Source organism: Maylandia zebra, linkage group LG4 (assembly GCF_041146795.1).
Source record: "Maylandia zebra isolate NMK-2024a linkage group LG4, Mzebra_GT3a, whole genome shotgun sequence".
Lineage (NCBI taxonomy): Eukaryota > Metazoa > Chordata > Actinopteri > Cichliformes > Cichlidae > Maylandia > Maylandia zebra.
Window position 1 is genome coordinate 24,810,286 of NC_135170.1, and position 27,781 is coordinate 24,838,066.

General features: G+C 41.7%; 1 protein-coding gene across 6 annotated transcripts in view; it reads left to right on the plus strand.

Moving 5' to 3' along the window:
• The window catches only part of sdk2a (sidekick cell adhesion molecule 2a), an 85,984-nt gene that overhangs the window by 54,478 nt on the left and 3,725 nt on the right, over positions 1-27,781 (plus strand). For 3 of the 6 annotated variants that reach the window (XM_076883241.1, XM_076883244.1, XM_076883245.1), the window contains exons 6-43: positions 3,709-3,820; positions 4,247-4,437; positions 4,693-4,776; positions 4,914-5,108; positions 5,571-5,687; positions 5,961-6,128; positions 6,641-6,743; positions 7,732-7,908; positions 8,195-8,331; positions 9,042-9,189; positions 10,362-10,502; positions 11,676-11,857; positions 14,905-15,020; positions 15,194-15,389; positions 15,492-15,590; positions 15,714-15,905; positions 16,055-16,176; positions 16,301-16,410; positions 16,681-16,831; positions 18,236-18,473; positions 18,560-18,675; positions 18,798-18,987; positions 19,174-19,272; positions 19,788-19,982; positions 20,082-20,283; positions 20,376-20,479; positions 20,732-20,802; positions 20,925-21,060; positions 21,224-21,280; positions 21,708-21,809; positions 21,929-22,044; positions 22,130-22,316; positions 23,623-23,760; positions 24,266-24,448; positions 24,544-24,669; positions 24,763-24,927; positions 25,007-25,147; positions 26,165-26,333. In XM_076883241.1, the coding sequence (XP_076739356.1) occupies positions 3,709-3,820; positions 4,247-4,437; positions 4,693-4,776; positions 4,914-5,108; positions 5,571-5,687; positions 5,961-6,128; positions 6,641-6,743; positions 7,732-7,908; positions 8,195-8,331; positions 9,042-9,189; positions 10,362-10,502; positions 11,676-11,857; positions 14,905-15,020; positions 15,194-15,389; positions 15,492-15,590; positions 15,714-15,905; positions 16,055-16,176; positions 16,301-16,410; positions 16,681-16,831; positions 18,236-18,473; positions 18,560-18,675; positions 18,798-18,987; positions 19,174-19,272; positions 19,788-19,982; positions 20,082-20,283; positions 20,376-20,479; positions 20,732-20,802; positions 20,925-21,060; positions 21,224-21,280; positions 21,708-21,809; positions 21,929-22,044; positions 22,130-22,316; positions 23,623-23,760; positions 24,266-24,448; positions 24,544-24,669; positions 24,763-24,927; positions 25,007-25,147; positions 26,165-26,333 (5,476 nt within the window). The remainder of the gene's footprint in view (positions 1-3,708; positions 3,821-4,246; positions 4,438-4,692; positions 4,777-4,913; positions 5,109-5,570; positions 5,688-5,960; positions 6,129-6,640; positions 6,744-7,731; positions 7,909-8,194; positions 8,332-9,041; positions 9,190-10,361; positions 10,503-11,675; positions 11,858-14,904; positions 15,021-15,193; positions 15,390-15,491; positions 15,591-15,713; positions 15,906-16,054; positions 16,177-16,300; positions 16,411-16,680; positions 16,832-18,235; positions 18,474-18,559; positions 18,676-18,797; positions 18,988-19,173; positions 19,273-19,787; positions 19,983-20,081; positions 20,284-20,375; positions 20,480-20,731; positions 20,803-20,924; positions 21,061-21,223; positions 21,281-21,707; positions 21,810-21,928; positions 22,045-22,129; positions 22,317-23,622; positions 23,761-24,265; positions 24,449-24,543; positions 24,670-24,762; positions 24,928-25,006; positions 25,148-26,164; positions 26,334-27,781) is intronic. The other 3 variants (XM_076883243.1, XM_076883242.1, XM_004559480.4) reach the window with 3 other exon arrangements.

Here is a 27,781-nt window from a genome sequence, read left to right on the forward strand (position 1 = left end):
TAAGTCAAATGATTATGTAGTTTAACTGAACCTGCCGCTTCCTTATCCTCCCACCTACTGTCACCGTTTCTTATCTAAACAAAGTCACACAAATGCTCGCGCCTCTTATTTACTTTCATCTCAACAACATCAGTCTTTCTTCGCCTACCTCGACGACCCAATTAAAGGAGTCACTCAGTGTATTTTTCTAGCTATCTGGACAGAATTCCACATGATAGTATCCACATGATAAAAGTCACCATAGGGTTAACAGTGGGATGTTAACTGTAATATTGAAAATTAAAAACTCTTTGTTCTGCGCACTTTTAATGGCAGCTTCCTTCTCGCGCCAGCATCTGCTCATCATATCTTTAATGCAGCATTTGTAATTCAGTGCTCAACACGCACGGTACAGCAATCCCCGGGGATCAGATATCACTGGATATCACCCAGTCTGACCTTGCAGATAACACCGTTGTAGTTTGCATCTGAAAGCCAATAAGTTTATTTAATTTTACAACTGCATTTGTTCGTTGTAGCAATTCTCTGGATAAAAGACTAAACAATATGCAGTAGAGGGAGCACCATCTTCCTAAGGGAGCATACAAATGAGACAGAGCTGGGTGTAATAGTGAAAGGCGAACTGGAGTCGGATAAAGCTCCATGCACGCAGACATTCAGGCATCCTTTTTAATATTCCTTAGATTGTGAAGTGCTCTGTAGTTGACTTGGATTTACAGTTGTTTTTAGATACAGACAGATGTAAACAGGGTGGCACCCTTAGTAGTGAGAATTTGCTATGCAAGTCACCGCATTAATTTTTGCATTACACACTTGAGGTATCCTCAACACTGGGAGTTCATGAACTGCAATGCATTAATTACCGTGTGCCGAGGAACCAGTCGTGTCTACTGGAAAATTAAATGAGTTCTTTGATAAGTCAAATGGAATCCCACTTTTTGCTGCGTTGTTGGCAAACACGGGCTACATTTCCAGCCAAATATGTGGGGCATTTCACTTAATTAAACAAAACTGTTCAATTTCCGTGTTTACACAGATTTGTAAAACATTTAGTAAAACTCAAATCGAAATTAAAGTGTTAACAGCCACTCTGTGTAAAGGCGAGTACTTCACACAACATGCCAATCATCACATTTTCAGCAGCTTCAGCATGACTCTGTCAAGAGTTCTATTTAATAAATCATTCATAAATTATATGTGATCTTGGTGATTTTCAGCTTTAAATCTTCTTTGTAGAAGATTAATATTAATGCTGTTTGAGTGACTCTTTTCCATCAGTTTCTTTCTTCTCATTTTTCACTTTCACACTTACTTGTCGACTGAAACCTATGCCAATCAAACCTTACGCAAAGTCTTGCTTGTTAATTAGTCGCAAAATTTACACGGATCTGCCAAATTCTGTAATCTCACAGAAGTATAGCCAGTAACTGCAGAACCAAGTAACTACGATTTTTCCTCACTAAGCTCTTGGACAAAGGCAAATAATTGTAGCATGTTTATTTCTTTTTGTGTGGTTTTTTTTTTTTAGCTTTCTAGGGACTAAAAGGCAGCTATTATAGATGGATTGATTGGTCTTCATTATGCTGATTATTAATAATGTCAACAATGTATTCAAAATGATACTTGATACGTTGATGAAAGGATTTAATTAATAATACCAAGCCTTCAGACTGATGCAGTACCACCAATTCTATGTATTTACCAGTTAATCAATAGGTAATTTGTTGCCTAGAAATATAAAAGTAATTTAACTGCTCATCTCGATCTCTCATCAAATTTCCGAGATGACTGCAAAACATTTCTATCTGTTCATTTCCGTCTGTCAAGCGTCCTACAAATGATTTTTGCTTTCTCTTGTGTGTGTGTGTGTGTGTGTGTGTGTGTGTGTGTGTGTGTGTGTGTGTGTGTGTGTGTGTGTGTGTGTGTGTGTGTGTGTGTGTGTGTGTGTGTGTGTGTGTGTGTGTGTGTGTGTGCTGCCATGAAGAAAATCTTTGGATATTTGGGAATTCTTTGGCGTTAAATTTAATTGTTTATTTTTGAAATGTTTAATTCGTTCTGAAGAAATGTCAGCAGCATGTTAATTTTGTGTTGTTTGTTGTTTCCTTCCATGTTATGTTCTGGAAAGAATTTGAAGATACTTGGATACTGCATTTTAATTTGTTTAATATATATATGTATGTATATATATATATATATATATATATATATATATATATATATATATATATATATATATATATATATATATATATATATATATATATATATATATATACATACATACATATATATAAAAACACCCAGCACGCCCCTGCGGGCGGTTTATCCTTCAAGCTCGGGTCCTCTACCAGAGGCCTGGGAGCTTGAGGGTCCTGCGCAGTATCTTAGCTGTTCCCAGGACTGCGCTCTTCTGGACAGAGATCTCCGATGTTGTTCCCGGGATCTGCTGGAGCCACTCGCCTATCTTGGGAGTCACCGCACCTAGTGCTCCGATTACCACGGGGACCACCGTTACCTTCACCCTCCACATCCTCTCGAGCTCTTCTCTGAGCCCTTGGTATTTCTCCAGCTTCTCGTGTTCTTTCTTCCTGATATTGCTGTCATTCGGAACCGCTACATCGATCACTACGGCCGTCTTCTTCTGTTTGTCTACCACCACTATGTCCGGTTGGTTAGCCACCACCATTTTGTCCGTCTGTATCTGGAAGTCCCACAGGATCTTAGCTCGGTCATTCTCCACCACCCTTGGGGGCATCTCCCATTTTGACCTCGGGACTTCCAGGTTATACTCGGCACAGATGTTCCTGTACACTATGCCGGCCACTTGGTTATGGCGTTCCATGTATGCCTTGCCTGCTAGCATCTTGCACCCTGCTGTTATGTGCTGGATTGTCTCTGTCCAGCATATATATATATATATATATATTTTTTTTTTTTTTTTTTTTTTTAGGTATTTATTTGACTGATGATCAGGAAACTATGCAGTAATCACATGGCGAGTAGAGTCAAAGTGGTAATAACTCACAGGTCTATTTTTAGTCAGTGTTTGTAGAGGAAGCATTGCTACAGTACTGTAGAGATTCTACAGGACTGAGCAAGAAAAGGTTGAGATTTATAATCAGGTGCTGCAAAATAACAACAACAATAATAAAAACTTAATTAGAGCCCTTATTAACCTGAGATGGTCTCACACGGACATCCGGAAACAAACTTCAAAGCGATGCATGCACACAGCACACTGTAAATGTCCAATCACTCAGACATATACAAGTTCACAGGCCCATACCCGTACTCCGGGGAGGTGGGGGGAAAATGAGATCAGATTCAGAGAGAGATCACTGATTGAGGGCAGTGAATCGATGGTTGGCTGGAGGCTCTGTGAAACCCGTGAGTGATGGTGCCGCATTTAATCGCCTTTTCTGTTTGTCTCAATTATGTTACATAATGGCTTCTTAACACCTGGGCTAACACCATGCTCAGTAAATGCCGTGTGCACTAGAAAGAGGATCTAAAGTAAAGACAGGGGCGTTAATAGTTGGTTGATAGCATGCTGGCTACTTGGTTGTGATGGTGACAAATTGTCAGTCTCTGTGTAAGGATCTAGTCATGCTCAGTTGGCTATATCAGGCAGAGGCACAGGCTTAATCTGAGACTGGCATGCAATTTAAAGATTTCTTTCACTTTTGTGCGTTTCTGTGTGTGTGATAGATGTGGGAGGACCCGCAGACCCCATTGCCCCCTCCATCATCATCCCCCCAAAGAACACCAGTGTAACAGTCGGGAGAAACGAAGCTATCATGGAGTGTGTTGCCAATGCAAGGTAAATGTTCACAAAGAGACATGCAGATCCTGAGGAGGAGACTGCAAATACACACAGTCAGGCATTCACACATTATCAAAACACCACCACCTTCTCCCACCCCCGCATCTGATATTTTGTGATTTAAATGAATCTTGGAATCTTTTGTTTGAACATAATAAAAAGTGTTTTGCACATCTCTCATTTTGTACCTCTCCTCCATTCTTCCCTTTGATTCAGGGCTTCACTCTGTTCTTCCAATCTTGCACAATCCCGGTTCTGAAATCTGACTATTATCTCAAATTCAAAGACTTAATCAGAATGACAGATGTATCCCATTGCTCCCCCAGTGCTCTGTAACCTTGAAACAGAATATAAATCTATATTAAAAACCACGCTCTCGGTCTCTTGCTCTCTTTTTCTCTTTTTCATCTTTTTCTTTTTCAGGCCTCTTGTCAAAATGAGTATCACTTGGAGAAAAGACGGGGCAGTGGTCAATACAGGGATTCGCGATTTTGGCCGTAGATTGGTCATCAGCTTGCCTGCAGTTAGCGATAGTGGCTACTATGAGTGTGAAGCGTCACTTCGGAGCAGCAGTGTCCCCTCCGTCACGGCCGGGGCCTACCTGCATGTTCTTGGTAAACAACGTTACAACATACATTTTGACCCTACAGAAAGCAGCTTAGCCTAAATGATCAGTGCTAATCTTCAAGCTGAGATACTTTTCAGAGTCTCCATTCAAAGTTTATATTTCAGTATTAACGCTAATACTGTTATATAAAGTCGTGTAAATGCGCTATTGCCAGATGACTGTGATGATAAAAAGCACGCATTAGTTTTGTAGCTGTTTTTAAAGGCTATTAGCGAGCAATCACTTTTCTTCTTCGGAACAGAATATCCTCTGTTTGTAAAAGAGCCGCCGAGTCACATCAGCGCAGAAATGGAGAAGGTAGTGGATATCCCCTGTCAGGCTCGAGGTTTGTGGTGTTTTTTTTCCACTATGCTCCTGCATGTGTGAAAGACTAAAAAAAGCAGTAAAAAAGAAAAGAAAATGGACTACAGGGTCACAGTGACCAGAGACAAAAAATAAGTAAATCCTTTCCTCCCTCTGCAGGCACACCACAGCCAGAGATAGTGTGGTATAAAGATGCAGTGCCCATCAGCCCGGTGAAGATCCCCAGGTACAGGGTGTTGGTAGGAGGCAGTCTACAGATCAACGGTCTCCTGCCAGATGACACAGGGATGTTTCAGTGCTTTGCTCGCAATCTAGCAGGAGAAATCCAGACAAACACCTACCTTGCCGTTACTAGTATGTCCCCCTTGAAATTTCTTTTCAAAGTTATCCACACGTCTGCTGATTCATTCTGTTTGTCTTTCAGCTCCTTCCTCTCTTCTCTTTCCTAATCCTCTCTTGTCCCACTCTCTGTCTTCCCTTTCTACACCCATCTATCTATATATCTCTTTGCAGTGACACATTTGTCAGCCTTGGATGCTCGGGCAATTATTGCCTATTTTTGAATGAGAGAATGAGCAGGAGAAGCAGAGAGACAGAGGCGCCTTGTCAGATTCTCAGAGCTGTCTCTGAGAATGAGACTTGACAGCTGCCCCTTTTGTCAAGTCCATTAAGCTCTCAGCTGCTACCTGCTTTATTAGGGAGAAAGCTGTTTATGTCTCTCATTATCACCTCTGTCTTACCTGATTTTGCTTGAACCTATGCGTTTTTCTCTGTGTCTGTGCGTGTGTCTCATGTGCCTGACCCCTCCCCATCCAGGTATTGCTCCTAACATAACCGCTGGCCCCTCTGACAGTGCAGTGATTGACAGCATGTCAGTCATCCTACACTGTGAAACCTCGGGAGCCCCGCGGCCAGCCATCACCTGGCAGAAAGGTGCGTGGGCTAACAGCATGAGGTATTGGGGAGATTATTATGCTGCATTTTGACTCGTCAGTTAGACAAGAGCTATGAAAAAGATCCAGAATATATATTTTCTCCAAACAAGCTGTATTTCTTTACTGTTGCTGTGCTGCTTTCCCTTCTGTTTGTTTTCCCTGACATTTCTCCAATACTTTAATCTCTCTTGTTCTTTCCCCACACCCCCCCCCTTTTTTTGTTCCCCGTCCTTTCTCCCATATCATCGATCACTTCCACCCTTCCCTGCAGGTGAACGTGTCTTGGCCAGTGGATCGGTCCAGCTGCCCAGGTTCACCCTGCTGGAATCGGGCAGCTTACTAATCAGCCCCTCCCACCTGTCTGACGCTGGAACATACACCTGCATGGCCAGTAACTCGAGGGGCATTGACGAGGCTTCAGCTGACCTGTTGGTCTGGGGTAAGCGTAACAGCAACTGGACACCCTCTGTAGAACAGAATAGAAGTTTTTTGGAGCACACCATAAGACTGTGTGATCTAAGCTATTTAAGCTATTCTATTTTAATCTCTCTCTTTATTTTTTACATTGTTCAACACTTGTATAACTTGCTGAAAATGATGAGACCTACTCTAGACCTTTGGAATATGAGAAAAAATAAAAGGAGAAAATGTCTTTTTTGGTATTGTTATTATTAAATACATGACGTGTTAAATTCTAGAAGAATTACATGCTTTTTTTTCTCCTAGAGGTCATTGTCAAGACAGTTGGACTTGCACGTGAACTCATTTTTGTGACTAAATTCACATTACAAGTCTCTGTAACCTTGCAAAATACTTTGCCCACTGAAAATAGAATATAATTTATGCTATTTCAGAGAGATATTGAGTGAAAGATGAGACCAATTCCTGTAATCTCTGTTCGGTTCACTGATCAAACAGTCTCTGAATAACAGCCTTTGGGCATTTTCACAGCACGTACCCGCATCACTAAACCGCCACAAGACCAGAGTGTCATCAAAGGGACTAAGGCTGTTATGACCTGTGGTGTAACCCATGATCCCAGTGTCACTGTAAGGTAATTTTTTGGAATATGCTCTCTTTTCTTGTTGGTCTTACTCCTCATTCTTTTTATGTAAGTAAATGTTGTGCAATTAAGTAGCACTTTTCAAAAAGAGCAGTATACGTTCACTTACCAGTAACGTGCCCTTAGGATCACCTTGGATTTTAGTTTCTTGCCCAAGGACACTTTGGCTTATGGAGTTGACAGACATCATGTCAACAATGGGAACTGTAGACAACCTGTTCTACTACATGAGCCAAGGCCATCCCATATTTTTTAATCACTCCCAGCCTTGCGAACAAGCTTGGGCATCAGTGTTGTACTTAATTAGTTTATGAAATCTGCATGAGATCTCATAGTGTTTATCCACCCTTAGAAGACTTCCTATGGGAAGCATTCGAAATGCTTGGAGTCAGATTTAGGAATTAGTCCATTGCCTTCCCTCATTCTTTAGACAGTCTTGAGCATGACAGAGTGTGTGTACAGGCATCTGTCTCAGAGGGAGTGAAATGATGTCTATGGAGCCCAGTGATTAGAGAGCCTGTCACCTGTGGGCCTACGACATTGATCAGATTGCAGGGTAAACAGATGAATATGTAAACAGAGTAATAACTTCAGACAGCGCCTTTAATTAAACGCAACACAGAGGAGATTAGCTGCAGAGCGCGAATAGTCGCTATTAATCACGGGAGCTCCTAATATTTGCATGTCTGCATGCATGTGCGCATGTAATGGGGGGTGTCCATATGTGTGGGTGGGTTAAATAACGAGGAGCGAAATCCGCGGATGATAAGTTGTGACAGAGAGAGAGATTTTTCTGATCCAAACACTTTGCTGCCAGCTTTGTTGCGCTTTTCGTTGTTGCTAGCACCTTCTGTGTTTGGCGCATGAACTCATAAAGGGCAAACAAATTTGCTGTAACTGTAAAGTGTTAAAGTTTGCGTATGCGTGTGTCTGTTTTTTCGTGGGTAACATAGTTACGTTGTCACGCACGTGCTTTCAGACATGTGTGGGAGAAGAGCGGCACTGTGATTGACGTGAACACGTCCCCGCGTTTGCGTCTGGATCCTGACGGGACCCTGCACATCTCCCAAACGTGGTCGGGTGACATTGGAACATATACCTGCAGGGTGACCTCGGTGGGTGGCAATGACTCTCGCAGCGCCCACCTCCGAGTCAGGTTTGCATATTTACCCAATGTCTCCCCAGTCTTATCGTGCTGTTTTTAGTTGGTTTTTTTCCTCTGTGTTTTTTTTTTTCTTTTACATGCAACCAGGACATGATGGATGGATGTTTCCTCCACTGTTGTGGTTTATCACTGCTCTCCTCTCTAATCCATCAAACCCCTCGAATATTTACAATGCCTCGCTCTCACTCTAACTGTTCAGCTCTGTTATTTTCTGCCTTCTTGTCTGATTCTATTTCTCTTATCACTTGTTCCCTCTCACCCACATTTACACGTACAGGCAGTTACCTCATGCTCCAGAAAACCCAGTAGCAGTTCTGAGTACCACTGAGAAGAGGGCCATCAACCTAACGTGGGCCCAGGCCTTCGATGGCAACAGCCCCCTTATCCGCTACATCCTGGAGGTCTCAGAAAACAGTGAGTTTTTCCACCAAGCACCTCTATCACCTTTAACCATGCACACCTAATGCAAACTCACAAATGTAATAGTTTTATTAGTAATTTCAAAAGTGATATTGCTAGTTTGTTCTCAAAGGGAACACTAATTTGCAATCCCTCCTATTATATTACATTTCAATTGTGTATCTAAAATTGGCAGTTGCACACTCTCATACATTCCTCAATCTGTATAACTCAATTGCCTCACTTGTGCGTTTCCTTACAAATGAACAGGGAGACCAAATTGTTTTGCTGTCCAATACTCTTATCTTCCTTTCACTTGATAAAATCAAAGAAGTGGGAATGTTTTCACCCACTGAGACTAAATTGCTCAACCATTTCTCATCGAAGCTCAGGCTAACTGAGTAGATGACAACTCATTATAAGGAAAATGAATCTGAGGATGCAGATGGGATCTGGGTTTTGGATAATTGAATTGCAATTTGATATTTAGAGGGACTTTATGCAAAATAAATTATTTGTCTCCTATCAGTAGCTGCACTATTAATACTGAAAAAACGAAACAGTGGTGTGCAGGGATAGTCAGAAATAACAATGAATTTAAATTTAAGTTCGCAAGTGGTGGAGAGAGGTTTTTTTTCTCAAGTCTTAATGACCTCACAAGGTCATTCATCATTCTCTAGCTACTGCTCACAGCTTTATCTTTATGTGTGTCCTCTCTATCTCAGATGCGCCTTGGACAGTGCTGCTGGCCAACATTGAGCCAGAGTCTACTGGGGTTACTGTTGGTGGCCTCATCCCGGCGCGTTCATACCAGTTCCGCCTGTGTGCTGTAAATGACGTGGGCAGAGGCCAGTTCAGCAAAGAGACTGACCGGTGGGTGCTGCACTTAGCTGTTATGCATCTGCTGAATGTTAAAAATATTGCTCGTAGACTGTGTTTTTTAATGTGTACACTGGCCGCGAGACAAGCGTTGCACTTTGGAGGGCTTTTACTGTTCTGGAACAAGCCGTTCTTCCCCGCTCGTCTTGGCAGTTCAATAGAAAATCCTGTGATTATTTCCTGTAAGTCCACTTTTTGGTCTTCATTCCTCTGGGAGTGAGGGAGAGATGAGCCGGCTTCAGGATGGGCCTTTTCAAGATAAAACTGTGAATGAGCTGAAATTGCGCTTTGTGAAGACTTGATGGGTGCGCTGACCCAGCTTCGTCTCGCTCCCTCCTATTAACTTCCTTTGCCATACTTCATGAGTAAAATACAGAGAGGCTTGAAAGTGGCAGAGCTCAACACAGACTCAAATCTCAAGTGAATTTTCTTGACTAGGAAGAAGAAGCTGTCATAAACATGCAGGCCCACCTCCGCGCACTCTCACACACATTCTTAGCTCATCACTATTCACCTATGCACACTACTGTCTGACCTTGCGCGCATCAACACAACCCATTGGATGTTTTTTTCTAACTGCAGAAAGACCCTCCTCAAACCACACACTTTCGCGGAGCCAAATTCCAGTGTGAATCTGCCCAGACAAGAATGCACCACAGGAGGGTGACTGAGCGTCAGTGAGTGCAGGGCTTTTCTGAGGCACACCTCTTTGATCCTAAACACTCTGCTTTATCTCCTCCAGAGCAGTGCTCCGGTGCACTGGGAAGAAATCAAGATGTCATCTTAAATTGACTTAAGGGAAAAGTCTGCCTGGATCTCTCTTTCTTGTTCTTTTATATCTTTCGCTCACTCGCCCTGTCTCTCCATTGTGCTGCTCCATTTTTTACCAAGGCCTCTTTGATCTTTTTTCATGCCACAGCAAGCTGTCCCTCTGCGGACAGTATTATAGAGAATATGTTTTGGACAAAGACACAGCAACACTTAACCCAACTTTCCTTTATGGTGTTCTGAAAAAAACACAAAAAGCTGTCTTTATTATGTTTTGATGTCTATGATGAAATGGAATAGAAATATGCAGAAACCCAGGATAATTAATGCACGGCTTCACTTTGTCTCTGCTTTTACCTCTCCTTTATTCTTTCTTTTCTCCTTGCTCCTCGCTGCAGACTAACTCTCCCCGAAGAACCTCCCAGCGCCCCCCCTCAGACAGTCATCGCAAGTGGCCGCACAAATCAGTCCATCATGATCCAATGGCAGCCACCCCCTGAGAGTCATCAAAATGGTCCACTCCAGGGCTACATCATCAGGTAAAAAGACCATGACAACCTGCCTGTTTCTCTCTCTCTCTTTTTTTTTATCCAGGGATAGGTGCCTGTCTGGCCCTGTGCCATTCAGATGCGATAATAACTGTTATGCCAGTCCCTTTTCTCCCTTTCCATTTTGCTTCATTCTTGCTCATTGTGTCTGTAGAATAATTGGTGCAAATTAAATACCTTCTTCTACATCCATCTGTTGTCACCTCTCTTTTTGTAGCCATTTTATAACTGCTCTGCATGATTTTTTTTTTTCGTACTCTTACTGCTCTCAGTCCCTCGCTATTGGCAAAAAAATGCCAGTAAAATCCTAATATATGTTTATTGTGTTCTGTCTACTCCCCGAAAGCCTTCGGTTGATCCAGAATGCTGGAGCATGAGGACTGACAGGGCTAGAAAGAGAGACCATTTTTCTCCCATTTTAGCTTGTCTTCATGTTGTCCTTGCTAAATCCAGAATCTGATTTAAAAACCTTTTTTCACATATAAAGTCTTGAATAGTCAGGCCCCATCTTATTCTAAAAACTATATCGCCTTGAAAAACCACTTCCCTCTCAGACTGCTGGTTTACTTCATATTCCCTAACACACTTGTGGATATTTAAAAGTAAAATGGGAGAGAGCCTTCATGTTTCAGGCCCCTCTTCTGTGGAACCAGCTCCCAGTTTGGATATAGGAGACATCCTCTCTTTTTTTAAGATTAGACTTAGGACTGGATCAGGTGAGCCTGAATGCTTCCAATAAGCCTAGGCTACTGTGGGGTTTCCATTATGGATTCAGTATTTCTTCTTCTTCTCACCTCTTTTCACTTTCTATTTGTTTATATAACACTTTGTGTTTAATTATTAGTTATTAATCTCCTTTTTTCCTCACCCCCAACTAGTCACAGCAGATGGCTGTCCCTCTCTGAGCATGGCTCTGCCAGAGGTTTCTTCCTTTTAAAAGGTTTTTTTTTTTTTCATTTCCACTGTCACCAAGTGCTTGGTCACAGGGTGGTCTGATTTTTTGGGTTTTCTCTCTATTATTGTAAGGTCTTTACAATGTAAAGTGCCTTGAGGCGACTGTTGTTGTGATTTGGTTGCTGTATAAATAAAACTGAACTGAATTGAATGGTCTGTGCGGTCCTTGTCTTTCTGTCTTTCTCTATCCTTCAATTACTCTGCTCTCAGGTACTGTCTGTCTGGGCTTCCAGTTGATTGTCAGATGAAAAACATCACAAACCCAGACCAAACAAGTTTGCTCCTGGAGGACCTCATCATCTGGACCAACTACGAGATTGAGGTGGCAGCGTACAATGGAGCAGGCCGGGGCACCTACAGCCACAAAGTCACTGAGTGGACTCTGCAAGGAGGTGAGAGTAGCAAACAGACAATATTATAGTAAAAGCAGGGCTCAAGTTAATCGTTGTCTGCAGGCATCACGCTGTGGGTTTCAAAGTTTCCCTTTTTACTTAAAATTAAGCTTGAAACGTGAAACTTGACACATTTATCTTTCTTTAATGTCAAATTAAGAGTTATCAATCATGCAATCATGTTTTCATTTTTTTATTTACCACTGAAATGGTGATGTGTACACATTTTAAAGAGTACAGCCACTACATTTTTTATTTCTGTTTCCTATCTTGAATCATAAATCAGCATTCAGCACAGAGCAGCAAAAAGGTCTGTAAAAGGCATGACAAGTCATAAGTAAGTGCTATTTTCCTTTCAACGCTGCTTATTTTTAGTCTTAATAAATGCTGCGATAAACACAGTATACAGCTATGAGCCCATAAGCGTCATCATATACTTCAGCCCAGGCTTTTACTTAACTTTTAGTTTGGGGTTTGAGATTTATCTAGATTCATTAATTTTGTCCTTGCTTATTTTTATCACATATCTCTGTATGGTTATGCATAACACATGCTTACTACCTTTTAAATATATATGTTTTTCTTTGAAAATGTGTGTCTTTTTTACTGAGTGCCCCATTAAAATGCATGCTGTTGTTCAGACTTTCATAGTTTCATAGTTTCCAGATTTTTGCATTTGTCCTTATTTTTTTTATTTTAGAATGTTTTTGTTTGTTTGTTTGTTGGTTGGCTGGTTGGTTGGTTGGTTTTTATTATAATAATAATATGTTATACAGTAGTGGCAGCAGGAACAGCGCTATGATTAGCACTGTTGCCTCACAACAAGGTCCAAAGAGGGTTGTAGTTTTGAATCGGCAACGTTTCTATGGGTAGTTTGCTTGTTCTCCTCATGTCTGCATAGGTTGTCTCCAGGGACTTAAACTTCCTCCTACAATCCAAAGACATGCAGTTAGTGAGATTAGGTTAACTGATTACAGACATCCCAGTCTCCATAAGTATAACCTTTATTTTGACAGCCCAAAGACTTTGGTTGTTTTTCTCAGCACAGATTTAATTGTTTCTGCATATAAACTATCGAGTGATGATGAGTGTCAGATATGTGACATATCTTTTGATTTTTGCAGAGAGAACCTGTCTCGGTTGGCTTCTTTTCTCATTGTACATGCTGAGTAGTGTAATTAGAACACATATTGTGAACTTTCCCCGGTGTCATACAGCTACATATTTCGACACGCCTACTGATTCCAACACCTTAGGCTTCTTGTTTCCCTGTCTGTTCAAAATCTTCAGAGGATAAAAGTCAAATTAGCAAAATCTGTTTTTGCCTTTGTGGCAGCAGATCTGAAGGGAACAAGCTTTTAGATATTTAGCTTTCGGAAATCTGGCTTCATATTTTTTTCCAACGTGACGTTGTAACACAGTAACATGCTGACTTTTTGTAGATTCCAGCTTTTGTGTTAGCGTGTTGAAAGGTTAATCTGAGTTTTTACTTTAAGATTTAAAGATGTCATCATTGCTGCCAGTCAAGGTCAATCCATAGATGACAGTATGTCTAGAAATCTTCCTTCTATACTTTACCAAATGCCTTCTGATTCAGATGCACTGTGCTGACGTTGAATGTGATTTTAAATTCCTTTAACTTGTATATAAAGCTCTGACAGGCTTAACACATATCTCTGGATGCCTGTCGTGGTAAATCCATTACATGAACAGAGATCTCTGCACCATACTCAATAAATATTCCCTTGAGCATCCATAAGAAAACTGGGAGGGTTCACATTTCATCATATGTTCCATTTCCTGCTAAGAAACAGTTATCCAAGGAAAATTCAGAAGTTATTTTTGACTTCTTTGGATTTTACAGGCGCTCGGGTTTTTGCATTACTAGTCTGTTACACTCTTTTCAAGTCTAAATGTCAGGTAGCGTAAAAGAGAGTGAGAGCAGGCTCTTAGTTTGTTCCTATAGTATGGAAATAAATACACAGAGCTCTTGTGTCTGTCTTAGTTATGATTATAATTGTGCAGCTTCAGCAGCACATGCCTTTTGTTTATTTTAAGAAACACTGCTCTTCGAGTGCTTTCTCATTTCTCCCTCAGTTTCCTCTTTGCATTCTTCCATACATAGCCCTTTGTATAAATATTGTTCATTTGTGTAATGAGCCCTACATGTGTCTTTGAGATGAATACAAGCTGTCTCTTTGAACGCTTTGTTTTGTCTAACGACAAACTTTTATTTTGAAATGAGGGAATCTGTCTGGCACAACTAATCTTAAAACCTTGGAAATTTGTGCACACATTTTGTGTAACGTCTGATCAATTAGCCAGTTAATGATCGATTCCAGCTCAGAATCCGTTGCATCTGCAATTAAACAAATGTGTGGAGAAGCACAACCGTGCTGTGGCGAATTAGCAAAACTATGGAACCTGGAAAGTATAGCATATGTCGCAATTTTATTTCCCTTTTCTCTTCACTTGCAAAAAATGTAAAAATGGTTTCATCATCTGTGTCATTGTTAGTGAACACGAGCAGTGAACATGTTTAGCTGAGCTCTCGTTAATTGGATGTTTCCATCATTCGTGCCATTAAAGACAGAAGAGCAGAAGAGCAGGTTATGCTCTGAATTTCAATACAAGAGAATTAAGAAATGCACAAGGACAGGAGGACCAGTACCGGCCAGTCAGCTTCATTAATGTGCAACTCCCTGACTGTTTTCCGGTGTTACATCAGAGTGGCATGCTCGCTTCAAACAAACTGCTGCAGGGTTCACCTGGAAGCTGCCTGAGGCAACTGCTTTCACACCCGGTGTGATTGGCATGTTCTTACCTCCCCAAATGAGCAAAAATAAAAAATTCCCTGAGCCTGATTCTCACGCTCTAAATGAGGTTGGTCTGAAAGCGCCTCTTGAAGGCTTTTCCTTCCATGTCTCATCACTATTCCCATTTTTCTCTCTTCCTTTGCTTATCTGTCTGCCCCTCTCTCCCTCTACCTTAATCTTTCACTCTGCCTGCACCTCTTAATGTTTTTTTTTTTACTTCCTCTGGATCAGTGCCCACTGTGCCACCAGGAAATGTACAAGCCGAGGCTGTCAACTCCACTACTGTGCGCTTTACCTGGACTGCCCCGAGCCCGCAGTTTATCAATGGAATCAACCAGGGATATAAGGTGAGCAGCTCCTTTCTGTAAACTGGTGCACTCTGGTGGTCAAGAAGGGCATTGTTGTTACAGTATACAAGCACTATCAGTCAGATTTTTTTTTTAACTCACTTGATAAATCCTAAAAAAATCTTTGGTACCCAAAATGTCCACAATAACATCTCCTGTTATTCAATTTCCAGCTTTTGGCCTGGGAACCAAGTCGGCCCAACGAAGTCGCTGTGGTTACAGTGCGCCCCAACTTTCAGGACAGCGTTCACATTGGCTATATAGCAGGCCTTAAAAGGTTCACAGAATACTACACTTCAGTATTATGCTTCACTACCCCGGGAGACGGTCCCCGCAGTCCGCCTCAGCGGTTACGCACACATGAGGATAGTATGTGTCCCTGTTCAGGAAGTTATGTTGGTATTTAAAGATCATTATGTGCCAGGCTGTTGTCCTACTCATACGCTATTTGTTTTTATTATGTTTTTATAGCCCCTGGTGCAGTGGGACACCTTAGTTTCACTGACATATTGGACACCTCTCTAAAAGTTAGTTGGAAGGAGCCACAAGAGAAAAATGGTATTCTCACAGGTAACCATTAAAGATGACTATATAACATGATTATGTCCCTTTGCGTTGTCCACTGTTTTAAGTCACCAAGACATAAAACTGAAATTACTGCGTAACTGTTTGGTAATTCCCCACCACTTTCAGGTTATCGCATCTCCTGGGAGGAGTTCAACAGGACAAATACCAGAGTAACCCATTATTTGCCCAACCTGACTCAGGAGTACAAGGTTACGGGGCTCACTCCTCTCACTACTTACACCATCCAGGTGGCAGCCATGACCTCCAAGGGCCAAGGCCAGCTCTCTGCTTCCACTATTTCCTCTGGTGTACCCCCAGGTCAGGCCTTTACTGAGTAGTTTAACGATTAGTACTCGGTAGACACTAGAATAGTAATTTTACTGAGCGGATTTCTGTTCAGCAACCTCTAAATTCTATGAACAATTCAATTACTACTATTCAAGTGTTCATTCAATTCTTCACTACAGAGCTACCTGGCCCTCCAACCAATTTAGCCATCTCCAACATCGGCCCCCGCTCTGTCACTCTCCAGTTCAAACCTGGTTATGATGGCAAAACATCCATTTCCCGTTGGCAGGTTGAAGCTCAGGTATGATTTAGTTAGACATTTTAAGATTATTGTATTTATCTTTATTTTCATGCTTAGGTTGAACTGTCATTTTTGTTTCATTTGTTCAGCTGCTGATACCACTCCATTTCCCTATGCATTTTAGATTGGTATAATTGGAGAGAATGAAGAGTGGCTAATGGTTCACCAGCTGGCTAATGAACCTGATGCTAGATCACTGGAGGTTCTGGATCTGAACCCTTATACTTACTACAGGTGAGTGCACACGCATCAAACCACTGCGCACCCTCCACACACAGAAACTGTCTCTCCTGTCTAATGTTAGATTAGGAATTATTTTAGCCTTTAACTCTGCTCATAAAAAGATCCTGTTCCCTTTTGCTACATTGACCGACTTTGTTTTTGGACATCATTAAAGCCCCATTTCATCAGACCTGTAACAGATCAGTTCTAATCCTCTGTATCATGATCAACACCAGTTTATCCACAATGTTATCCACAGTTATCTGGCTTCCTTTGTTGCAGGTTCCGAATGCGTCAGGTAAACATCGTGGGCACAAGTCCTCCAAGTCAGCCGTCCAGAAAGATCCAGACCCTGCAGGCCCCTCCAGACATCGCCCCAGCAAATGTCACCCTGCGCACAGCTAGTGAGACCAGCCTGTGGCTTCGCTGGGTGGTAAGCCACCCTTCATTTCACATTGGTCCCAATTCAGTTAGTCTGAAGTTTATTGAGTTTCATCAGATATTATTAGGTCAGGACTCAATTTTGGATATGTAGATTTTAGCATGTTTTTGCATGCACCATGTAAAGGCTATTTTTAAATTACTTTTTTTTCTTCTGGAAATGTTGGAAAGTATGGTTGGGATAAGACAGAATTGGGAAAATGCCCTTGGGTTGTTAAAATTATTAAGATAAGCTTTGTAAAAATCTGATTTTGGTGAAGGACATAAAAATTCATCCATCCATTTACATTTTACGGTCCCATAAAAATCGTGGGGAAAAAATCACATAATAAAAAGTTTGCAATAAAATGATTACTTTGACAGTTTAAAATAAATAAACCTGTTTTCAAAAGCCTTAGTTTAGAAACCTTTTTTATGTTGTTTTTTTTGCTTCTGCAAATTTGCTGCTCTTCTCTGGATTCTCTTATATGATGAATAAATAAAGGAGATGATATTTACGATGGTTCAGAAAGCCACATGCACTATGTCCTTGGTTATGGCTAATTTCTGTGTCAGCAAGGTTCTCTTTGCGTCACCGCGGTGTCAACTAAGCACCGAGACACAGAGACTCGTGGCATTCCTGCAGCTCCTTAAAAGGATTAAAAAAGGTAGATATACCAGCAAATAGGTGTCAGCTGGGTAATAGGCTCTACAAATTGATGACATAGCTCACTGATCGTGACCTCCTTTCACAAGCTGAGTGTTAAACTGTCGTAAAAATTTTGTGGCTCACTTCATGGCTGTGGCATAGAAGCATCTATGAATCAGGACTGCGCTAATTTAAAAACTACAGCTCCTTATGTTCAGTGCACTTAAGCACTTGCAAACATCAATTGTTTGCAAGTGCTGGTGATAGCTACTATTCTCAAATAATTGATCTATGTTAATCTTATTAGTACTGACAGACAAAGTTAAGTGAAAGTGAAAGTGCACAACTCTGTTGCTTGTGAAGCTTGCACACAAGAATTTCACTCACATGTGCTGTACCAATGTACCTGCACATGTGATGTGACAATAAAAGTGATTTGATTTGATTTGATTGGAAGAATATTGTTGCATTTCAGTAATAATATATTTTTAAAAATCCGAAAAGCTATATTTATGCCCTGCTAAGCAACTACATTTTAATTGCTTTTCAAGACTTGTAGCCTAAATATGAACCTGTAGTTCCTGATTTAAAGTTCTACAGTTTTCTTAAAACATTATCGCATTTTAAAATCTAAGCTAATCCCTGCAATTCAAACGAATTCTTCTTGTTCTGGCAACACTTTGTACCTACTGTCAATTATGATGAAATTTCTATTGATCTTGCTTGAACTGTGGATATAAAAACAGCAACAACAAAAAATCATCTTAGCCTCTTCCAGAGTGGGAGTACAATGGCAATCCAGATCTGGTTGGGTATCGCATCCAGTACGCCAAAGCCGGAACTAAAGGGGGGGTCCTTTCTCACGTCATAATGGACCGCCTAGAGAGGGAGTTCACCATAGAGGACTTGGAAGAATGGACAGAGTATGAGGTCAGAGTTCAGGCCATCAACGGTATTGGCTCTGGACCATGGAGTCAGCCAGTCCACTGCAGGACAAGGGAGTCTGGTGAGAAAATAAATATCCTATGGCAACATAAATCACATAAATGTCATTGAAGTCTTTTAAATGTCCTCCTTTATCTTCTGCTGCAGTCCCCTCCAGCGGCCCCACCAATGTCTCAGCATTCGCCACCACCTCCAGCAGCATATTGGTGCGGTGGGGAGAGGTCCAAGAGACTGACCGCAATGGACTCATCTTGGGCTATAAGGTAACAGCTCTGACTGTTTGTCTGAAATTGAAACAGATTTCAGAGTAAAATTCATATAAATAATGTGCTTCTAAGTGCTAATACTCCTAAAGTCATTATGTAAAATATTCTGCATCTTTCAGGTTGTTTATAAGGAGAAGGACTCAGACACAGCTCCAGATTTCTGGACAGTAGAGGGAAACACCAGTCATAGTGTCCAGCTAACTGGTCTGGGCAAGTATGTGCTCTATGAGATCCAGGTATTAGCCTTCACACGAATCGGAGACGGAAGGTGCAGCTCACCGTCCATTCTAGAGAGGACTTTGGATGATGGTAAATTAACTTTTCCAAGCAACTTTAACCTTTCTGCTGTAGCTGAAGCTCTTCATGTTTCATCTCTAAACAAATGTAATATCAATAATGTTCTTTTTTCAAATGTATACATTTGCTTTTCTTAAATCACTGGATTTCTGTTATGTATGATATTCTTGCCTAATGATTTTTCATTTGCTGTGACAGTACCAGGCCCTCCAGTTGGCATCTTGTTCCCAGAAGTCAGAACCACCTCTGTTAGGCTTATCTGGCAACCTCCTGCACAGCCTAATGGAATTATACTGGGTGAGTTTACAATAAGCAGAACTTCCACTATAGACTTTGATAGCATTGGGAGAGAAAGTCAAGGCTGGTCAAGGCAGTGGAATTTTATTTTTATAACAGCTTTCAATATGTAGGAGTTATAAAGGGCAGTGAATGATATATTAAAGACATTAAGCAAAGGTATAAAAGACATAGAAGGCAATAAAAAGACACAAATTAATGGGATGTAAAATGAGTAAAATATACGAGAAGATGAAAATCAGTTAAAATAAAAAAGACAAATTAAACAGAAAAATAAAAACTTACAGCTCAGCTTCAGTTCTGGAGTGTCCCAAATTAAATTTCATAAAAATGAGGGGGGAAAAAGAGCCTTAAGTCTTAAGCCATGATTAAAAAAAAATTTTTTGACCAAGAGTGGAATTTCCCTTCAAATTTCCCCATCTCCTCTGGTTTGATTTTGCACTGGAGCCAATTTGTTCTTCTTGCTTATCCCTTTTTATGCACGACTTTATTTTGATATGAGTTTGTCTTCTTAGCTTATCAGATCACATTCAGAAGAAACTCTTCAAATAGCAATGCTGCCACCGTAGATGTGCTGAGCCCCAGTGCACGACAGTACACAGCAGCAGGACTGAAACCAGAGATGGTTTATGTATTCCGGCTCACTGCTCAAACACGCAAGGGTTGGGGGGAGGCTGCTGAGGCTCTGGTGGTCACAACAGAGAAGAGAGGTTAGTGTAAAATGCTGCAGCTAAAATGTATTATTTAAATGATCCACCTCTAAATATTAAGGCTGAGAGGGACCGTGTGTGTCTGTCTGTGCCCTTTAGCTCGACCCCAGCCCACGAGCCGTCCCACAGTGCCTCAAGAGGAAGTCCAGGCTCGTAGAGTGCTGTTGTCATGGGAACCAGGCAGCGATGGCTTGTCCCCAGTTCGTTACTATACAGTCCAGTACAGAGAGCTTCCAGACAGCAACTGGACTGTTCACTCTGCATCAGTCAGTCATGAAACAAACTCCTATATAGTGGACAGGTAAACATAAAAGTCTGCTTTAATAACTGCATTACCCTTATTATTGTTAGTAGCTCTGTGTGACATATACATGCCTTCTTCTCTCCCTCAAGGTTAAAGCCATTTACTTCTTACCAGTTCCGTGTTAAAGCCACCAATGACATTGGAGACAGTGAATACTGTGAGGAGAGTGAAGCCATCACTACGCTACAGGATGGTAAGAATTTGTGACTAACCCAGCACGCACCACAGAGACATTATCTATTGATTTTTCCATTGAGTTTCTAACTGCAAAAGCATGCCTTTACATTTAAGCTTTGACTTTGAATTATCGCAGTGAATACTTTACGTCAACAGTATGTGTATTTACTGTCGAGCTGTTCTCCACCACACTGTTTGAACGCCGTATCGCTTTCCACAGCTATGCTGAACTGGTAACACAATGTTGTTGGTTTTTTATCTTTTCTAGCTCCAGACAAAGCACCAACAATATTGTCTGTTACACCCCACACCACCACCTCTGTACTGGTCAGATGGCAGGTAGGTTGGTAGCTTGAAAATGCTTTTCCTTTCTTTTATTTTGCAAAGGATAATAGAATAGAAACTAATATTAATTGGCCATCATTAATGTTGGACATTAAGCAGACTTCCTCTCCTCCTAGCCTCCTCCTGAGGACCATATAAATGGAGTCTTGTTGGGGTTCAGAGTCAGGTACAGGGAGCTACACTATGACAGAGTACGCAGCTTCACTGTCCGCACAGTCAACAGTCCCTCAACCAACTGGGCTGATCTTACTGGTGAGTTAGCTACTTTTTGAAAGCTTTTGCCTGTTATTTAAATACCTTCACTTTAGCATCACCGAATGCTGCAGGCGATCCAAAAAATATAAACAGAAATGCGCTCTTTGCCATTTTTCTAAACCCGCTTTTATTCCTCCCTATTTTCCTATTTAAACTCCAGCTCCCTACAGCGTCAGGAACTTGAGTGAATCCTCGCTCACCCAGTATGAACTCGATAGTAAGTCGCGTATCTCTCTTTATGCCCCTCTCTTCCATTACCCTCCATCTGTTTGCATGTCATCTGTGAAAGTTTATTTGCACAAAATATGCCATTTGTATACTAATTTACAGCAAGTGTGCCTTCCATCCTCCCACTCATCTGTAGCCACTAAGGGACCACCGCGGTTTCTTACTGTGTGCAAATGACTTTAATCTCTCCAAGCTTCCCTGTCATTATTTCAGCATGCGTTCTGTCTTTTTAATCACTGACAAATCTTCCACGTCCCCACAAGAACCTCATCTTTTTATCAGTATGCTTCTTAATTCTCACACTCCATTGTTCTGCCACGGGCATCACTGTGACTGTCTCTCACCGGAGTAACTTCTTATTACTCTTTCATCCTAACTGTTCTATTAAAATACTGCTATGGGTTCTCTGCTTGCAGATTTGAGTAAACACAAACGCTATGAGATTCGTCTCAGTGTGTATAATGCAGTGGGGGAGGGTCCTAGCAGTGCACCACAGGAAGTGTTTGTTGGAGAGGCGGGTATGTTTCTTTTCTCTCTGTGCAGCAAGTTTGCAAGACTACTTACCCTTTATCTTTATTCAATTTTTAGCAGTTATATCACATAATAGCTCAATTACTTAAATCCTGCCCTTATCTAGTCCCAACAGCCCCTCCGCAAAATGTGGTGGTCCAGTCCTCAACAGCAACACAGCTGGATGTTACTTGGGACCCACCTCCTCTGGATGCCCAGAATGGAGACATACAGGGCTACAAGGTATCAATAATGTGTATTTATGTCCATGTTTATATTTTTTCATTGAAAACCTTATGAATCCCAAACTCTGTCATTTTCTTTCCAGATCTATTTTTGGGAGTTTCAGCTCCAAAATGAGACAGAGCGCCTGCGTACCCTGTTCCTGCCAGAGCTTGGGGTGAAGCTTAAAAATCTAACAGGATACACCACCTACATGATCAGTGTGGCAGCCTTCAACGCTGCAGGGGATGGGCCCCGCTCCCTGCCCACCAGAGGGCGCACTCAGCAAGCAGGTGAGTCACGCAAAATCCAGACGTGGACAGAAAGATTACAGTGATCCTTCAAAAGACCAGAGGGATTTATCTTGCAGCATCGTGCTTTTTGCAGTCTTTGGATCTATATATCTTATTCCTCTTTATCTTTCGTTAATCCCCCCTCCCCCTGTCATCTGCACAACGAGACGGCTCATTATTTAACCACATCGCTCGGTGGATACATGGTTTTCAAAGCTTTTGAAGAGTAGAGCGATACAAAAGGTGTTTTCATATTGACTCATTGTGTTTCTATAGCTTTAAGACAAATAACATAAAAGCTTTCCCTCCTATTCAGCAGGAAACATTCTCAGTGAACAGTTTAGTTTTGTCCTGTGAGATGTAGTATTAGAGATCTTTTTGGCACCTCCTACTGGACAAGCCATGGGGGAAGCAGCCTAATGACAGCAGGGGAGAAAAGAATACAAAGTGCGGGGGGACACATGTAGATTAGTATTTTTTGGCTACAACTGCACAAAGATGTCTGTGTTTACGAGCTAGTGAAAGTCCCTCCTCTGCGATTTCTGCAGAGAATGGTTTACAGTGTATATTTCTCACGTCTCTCCCACCCCCTTGAAGGCTGTGACATTGGCAAGGGGTACAAAGTGCTGAGAACTTAAAAACACAGGCAGGAATTTTGGCTCCTCACACAACAGGGTACTGGGAAGTGAGCCAACACAAGCTTTTGTGATTTTTATGCAGAATTGTGTCTAAATCCTGACACTTAGCTGGATCTGGGTTGGTTCAGCACTCAAATTTCTCAAAGCTGTTGTTCAAGGTCACAGAATGAATTTTAGTGTCACTTCAGTGTCTTCTTTTGGGTTTGGGGGAATTAGTTGCCTATACTGCTGTGCAGGACTTTGTTTGGTCCTCTTTCACGGTACCCAAATTTTTGAATTACATGCAACATTTAATTTCTGCTGATTATTCTTTTTATTTATTTTTTTTCTGAACTGTCCTAGTATTCAATTTCTGTGTTAATTTGCATAGCTTGTCTTTTATGAATTTGGCAAATGTTCTTCTTGGCTGTAGACACTAAGCACTGCCCATGGATTTCACTGATTTGCTGATCCAAAAACCAAAACTTTTTGTTGCCAGTGTAGCTTTGAAGGAAAAAGCACAAGTAACTAATAAAAAATGTTTTTAAAGAAAACTATTCATATTTACTTCACCGACATCTCTTGGTCAGTACTTTGCAGTGTTGTGACCAAGTCTTCATTGTATACATGGTTTCATCTCACGACTGTTATATTAACATCTCAACTTTTCCCACTTTCTTTGACAAAAGCGCCAAGTGCTCCGAGCTACGTGCACTTCAGCGAGTTGACCACCACTTCGGTCAACGTGTCCTGGGGAGAGCCGAAGCAGGCCAACGGCATCATTGAGGGCTACCGCCTGGTTTATGAGCCCTGCACTCCAGTTGATGGTGAGAAACTCCTGGAACCTAACAACTCTGCCATTGCTTGACATTCCTCAGCTTGCTTTTCTCACGCAGTGATTTACGACCTCAAGCCTCTTAACCATACTCTTTTTTTTGACCTGCGCTGCTTAAGCTTATGCTCTAATTTGTTACAGATGAGTGTAGGCCCTGCAGTAACATATATGGCATGGCTGATAAAATATGTTGGAGTGTTGTACAGTTTTTACCCTCAGTGAGAGCAACATGGTTAACAGCCAGCTAAATGCAGTTGCCTGAACCAGATTGTCGAGTAATTGGGAGCAGAGGTGGAACGCTGAGCTGCTGTGGTCCTGTGGCTATCTGCTAATCGACCAAGAGTTAAGCTAGATAAAGCAATAAATATATTTTCCTGGTCTCTGACAGTGAGTTTATCTGGTCTTGTGTGTGACTGTATGTCTGCGCTTATGCACAAAGCTTGGCTCTTTGTCGCTTGTAGAAAGCAGTATCTAGAGTCTTAGTGTTTCCTGTACAGACTCCTCTCCTCGCACTCCAGGTGTCAGTAAGATAGTGACAGTAGATGTGAAGGGCAGTGCTCCCCAGTGGATGAAGATCAAAGACCTGGCCGATGGTGTCACATACAACTTTCGCATCCGGGCCAAAACTCTCACTTACGGCCCCGAGGTTGAGGCCAACATCACCACTGGACCCGGAGAAGGTGGGATGCTATAGCTTTTCTTTATTACAGTGTCAGTAATCAAATCCTTTGAGGACTCCCTTGTCATTTTTTATCCACCGTTCTTGTTTTCTCAGGAGCTCCAGGCCCTCCAGGAGAACCCTTTATTTCTCGATATGGCACAGCTCTCACACTGCATTGGACAAGTGGCGATCAAGGCCGTGCACCCATCACGCGATACGTCATAGAGGCCAGACCATCTGGTGGGCCAATTACAAACATACATGTTGTTTGAGTTTTAATCTGTCCACCGTACACTTTAATTTTATTCACAGATTTTCTTATTTTGCCTTTAGATGAAGGATTGTGGGACATTCTCATCAAAGACATTCCCAGAGAAGTGACATCCTACACGCTTAATATGGACATGCTACGAGAAGGGGTCACCTACGACTTTCGAGTAATTGCCGTCAACGACTATGGCTACGGGTCCCCCAGTGCCCCGTCCCCTTCCATATCAGGTCAGTTGTAATATAAAATGAAGACTTACGCAGTGTTGTGCTAAATATCAGATATTAATATCTATTATTTTGGTTTCAGCCCAGAAAGTGTCTCCCTTCTATGAGGAGTGGTGGTTCTTGGTAGTCATTGCTCTTGTGGGACTCATCTTTATCCTCCTCCTTATTTTCATTCTCATCATCCGAGGCCAGAGTAAAAAGTATACCAAAAAAGCAGACTCAGGTATGAAACACACCTTAAACTCTGCTAATATCTCAGGCTCTCTCTCTGTTTGCAACCCAGGCAATCAAGTGGAATTTGTCTTCCTCTTAGACAGGTCTGCTGAGCGCTGCATTTTAATGACTGCAGCATCCAAAGTCTATCTTGTTAAACGGGAGCAAAAAGGCTCACACAGTTAGACAAATGGCCTTGATTTCCCTCCGTTGTTTGGCTGACAGGGGAAAGATGAGGGTTAATGTTATCAGTGAACAGCAGAAATTGGCAGATGAATAAATATTATTGTTCGTATTTTACTGCAGCAAGGATCAATACTGGAATAAATGGCTTGGCAGTGATTTAATGCTCAGGTCATTAGATAGACTGAGAGTAATTATTTAACAACAGCAAAGGTTGCTCCTGTATCACTGTATCAACAAGTCAATTATTTTCTTTAAACGCAAGGGTACGGTACAGGAAGTTAATCATTGTAAGTAGCCGTATTGTTGGTATTATTATTAATACATTATGACTGACACGCAAGAGTCGCATTAAACAGATGGGAGCAATGTTTGGGGGAGAAGTGAAAGTCAGGGCAAGCCTTCCTAATGCCTCCTACTACTGACTTTTTAGCTTAGCCAGTGTTCAGCATGGTGCCAAGGTTATCAGGGTTGGCCAGCTCAGACAAGGACTGTATGTGTGTGAGGACACAAAGATGACCTCTTAGTCCCTCCCAAACATTTCCCAGCTTTCCTAGCTGTGAACCTGTACTGCCAACTGGAGGCTGTTTTATCTGGAATCAGTATTAAACATTGGGCCTGACTAAGTGGTATTTACCTCAGCTTGTCCTGTACTTAAACAGCATTTTGACCTTTAGCAAGGTTTTGCAAATATAAATTAAGGAGAAACCATTAACAGAATGACCGTGCAAGTCTTTTTTTGTGTGTCAAAAATTGTGTTTTCCGAATACAGTGATAAAATAATCCAAGGTATTGAAATGTATTTTAGATTTGATTCATTTATTCCATTCCACAACCCACACAGTGTCATCCTCATACCCCCGTCCAGGCAACCACTCCAACTGCACGTCGCTGCCTCTGACGCACGGAGAGATGGTGCGGCTCGATGAGGGACGCTTCCCAGCCCTGGAGCTGAACAACCGACGCCTCTCTGTGAAGAACTCTTTTTGCCGTAAAAACGGCATCTATACCCGGTCAGTCAGCATCACCGTAAATACCTCCTGTGTGCATTATGACCGACGGTATTCAGCTGGCCACTGCTTTTAAAGCTTGCAAGCAGATATTCCATTTCTCAGATATATTGCTCTGTCAGTTTTGTCACGTTTCCTTTTCAAGTGTTTTTGTATTACTTACAATATATACAAGAATTAGTATTTGTTGTTGTGTGTTCCCCTCTTCCCTTAACAACAGTTCAACAGTTGCGAGTGAAAACAACTGAACCTTGAGGGCACCAGCTGGTGATTTGAGCCTCCTTCATCTCCTCTCATTGACATTCAGTGTTTGAGTGGTGCAAAAATACATATTGGGGGACAGCACAATACTGGCTAATTAACATTCAAAACCTCTTTGTCTGTTCATCAAAGCTTTAGGCAAGGACTGTCATGGATCGCGGGCTGCAGACCCAAATGCAGAGTTCTGAAACAGACTTTGTAAACAAAAAATGTAATTGTTATTCCAGGTAATCCAAAAGACAGCAGGAAATAACATAAAGAGGACTTATGAGACAGAACCGACTATTTATTTTTGGGCATGAGTGCAGAGGTTCTCTTACACGCAGTGCTACGCAGGCTATCACGACGCAGAATAATGTCAGCAGGACTTTGGTAGGCTGTGTCTTTGGTAATGATTATGCAAACATGAGATAAATAGAATTTCCCAAACGCTGCAGCATGATAAGCACGTGTGTAGACATAGGTCAGGGCTGGAGGAATGGTCAGTTGGTTGTGTTTGGGGGATGGTGCTTCAGCGTCTGCTTCTTGTCACAGCACTAAAATAGATGTTGTTTTTTTGCACATTAGTGTGCACATTGTGGTGGAATGTGTTAGGGGTGCACTAAAGGGCAGAGGAATCTGTTATTTTCTCCTTGACCAAGGAGGCCAAGGGGATCAAAGAGCCTTGAGTAGCTCCCTCTCTTTGAAGAGCTCCAAACTGGTACCGTACTGTTTGTTAATGATCTGTAGACTAAGGGAGGAAGAGCAGAAGAGCTCCCTGTGGGATATTTGAAAGGGTGAAGGAAAGAAGGATGAATTAGACAGATAAGGCGAGGGGGATAAATACAGTGCTCCTAAATAATTCAAAGCTCAGAATCTATTGCCCCTCCTCCCCTACACTCACATGGCTCCATCCTTTTTATGTCTGGTTCAACCTTGTCTTAATGTAGTTTTTTTTTTTCCACAGTCCACCCCCTCACGTCATCCCCTTTAACCCAGAGGAGATATCCCTTTGTTGTGTCAACTTTTTCATGGCCGTTGTCATGTTGTGTCTTCTAAGCCTGTTCTTGGCATTCCCGGTGATTTAGCGCCTGTGTGTACATATTAACTTTTTTTTTTTGGAGAGGTTGTCAAGGTTGTCTTCTTTATGCCTTAATATTCCACTTGACATCACAGCATTTTATGCTTGTCTATTCTGCCCCCACATACAT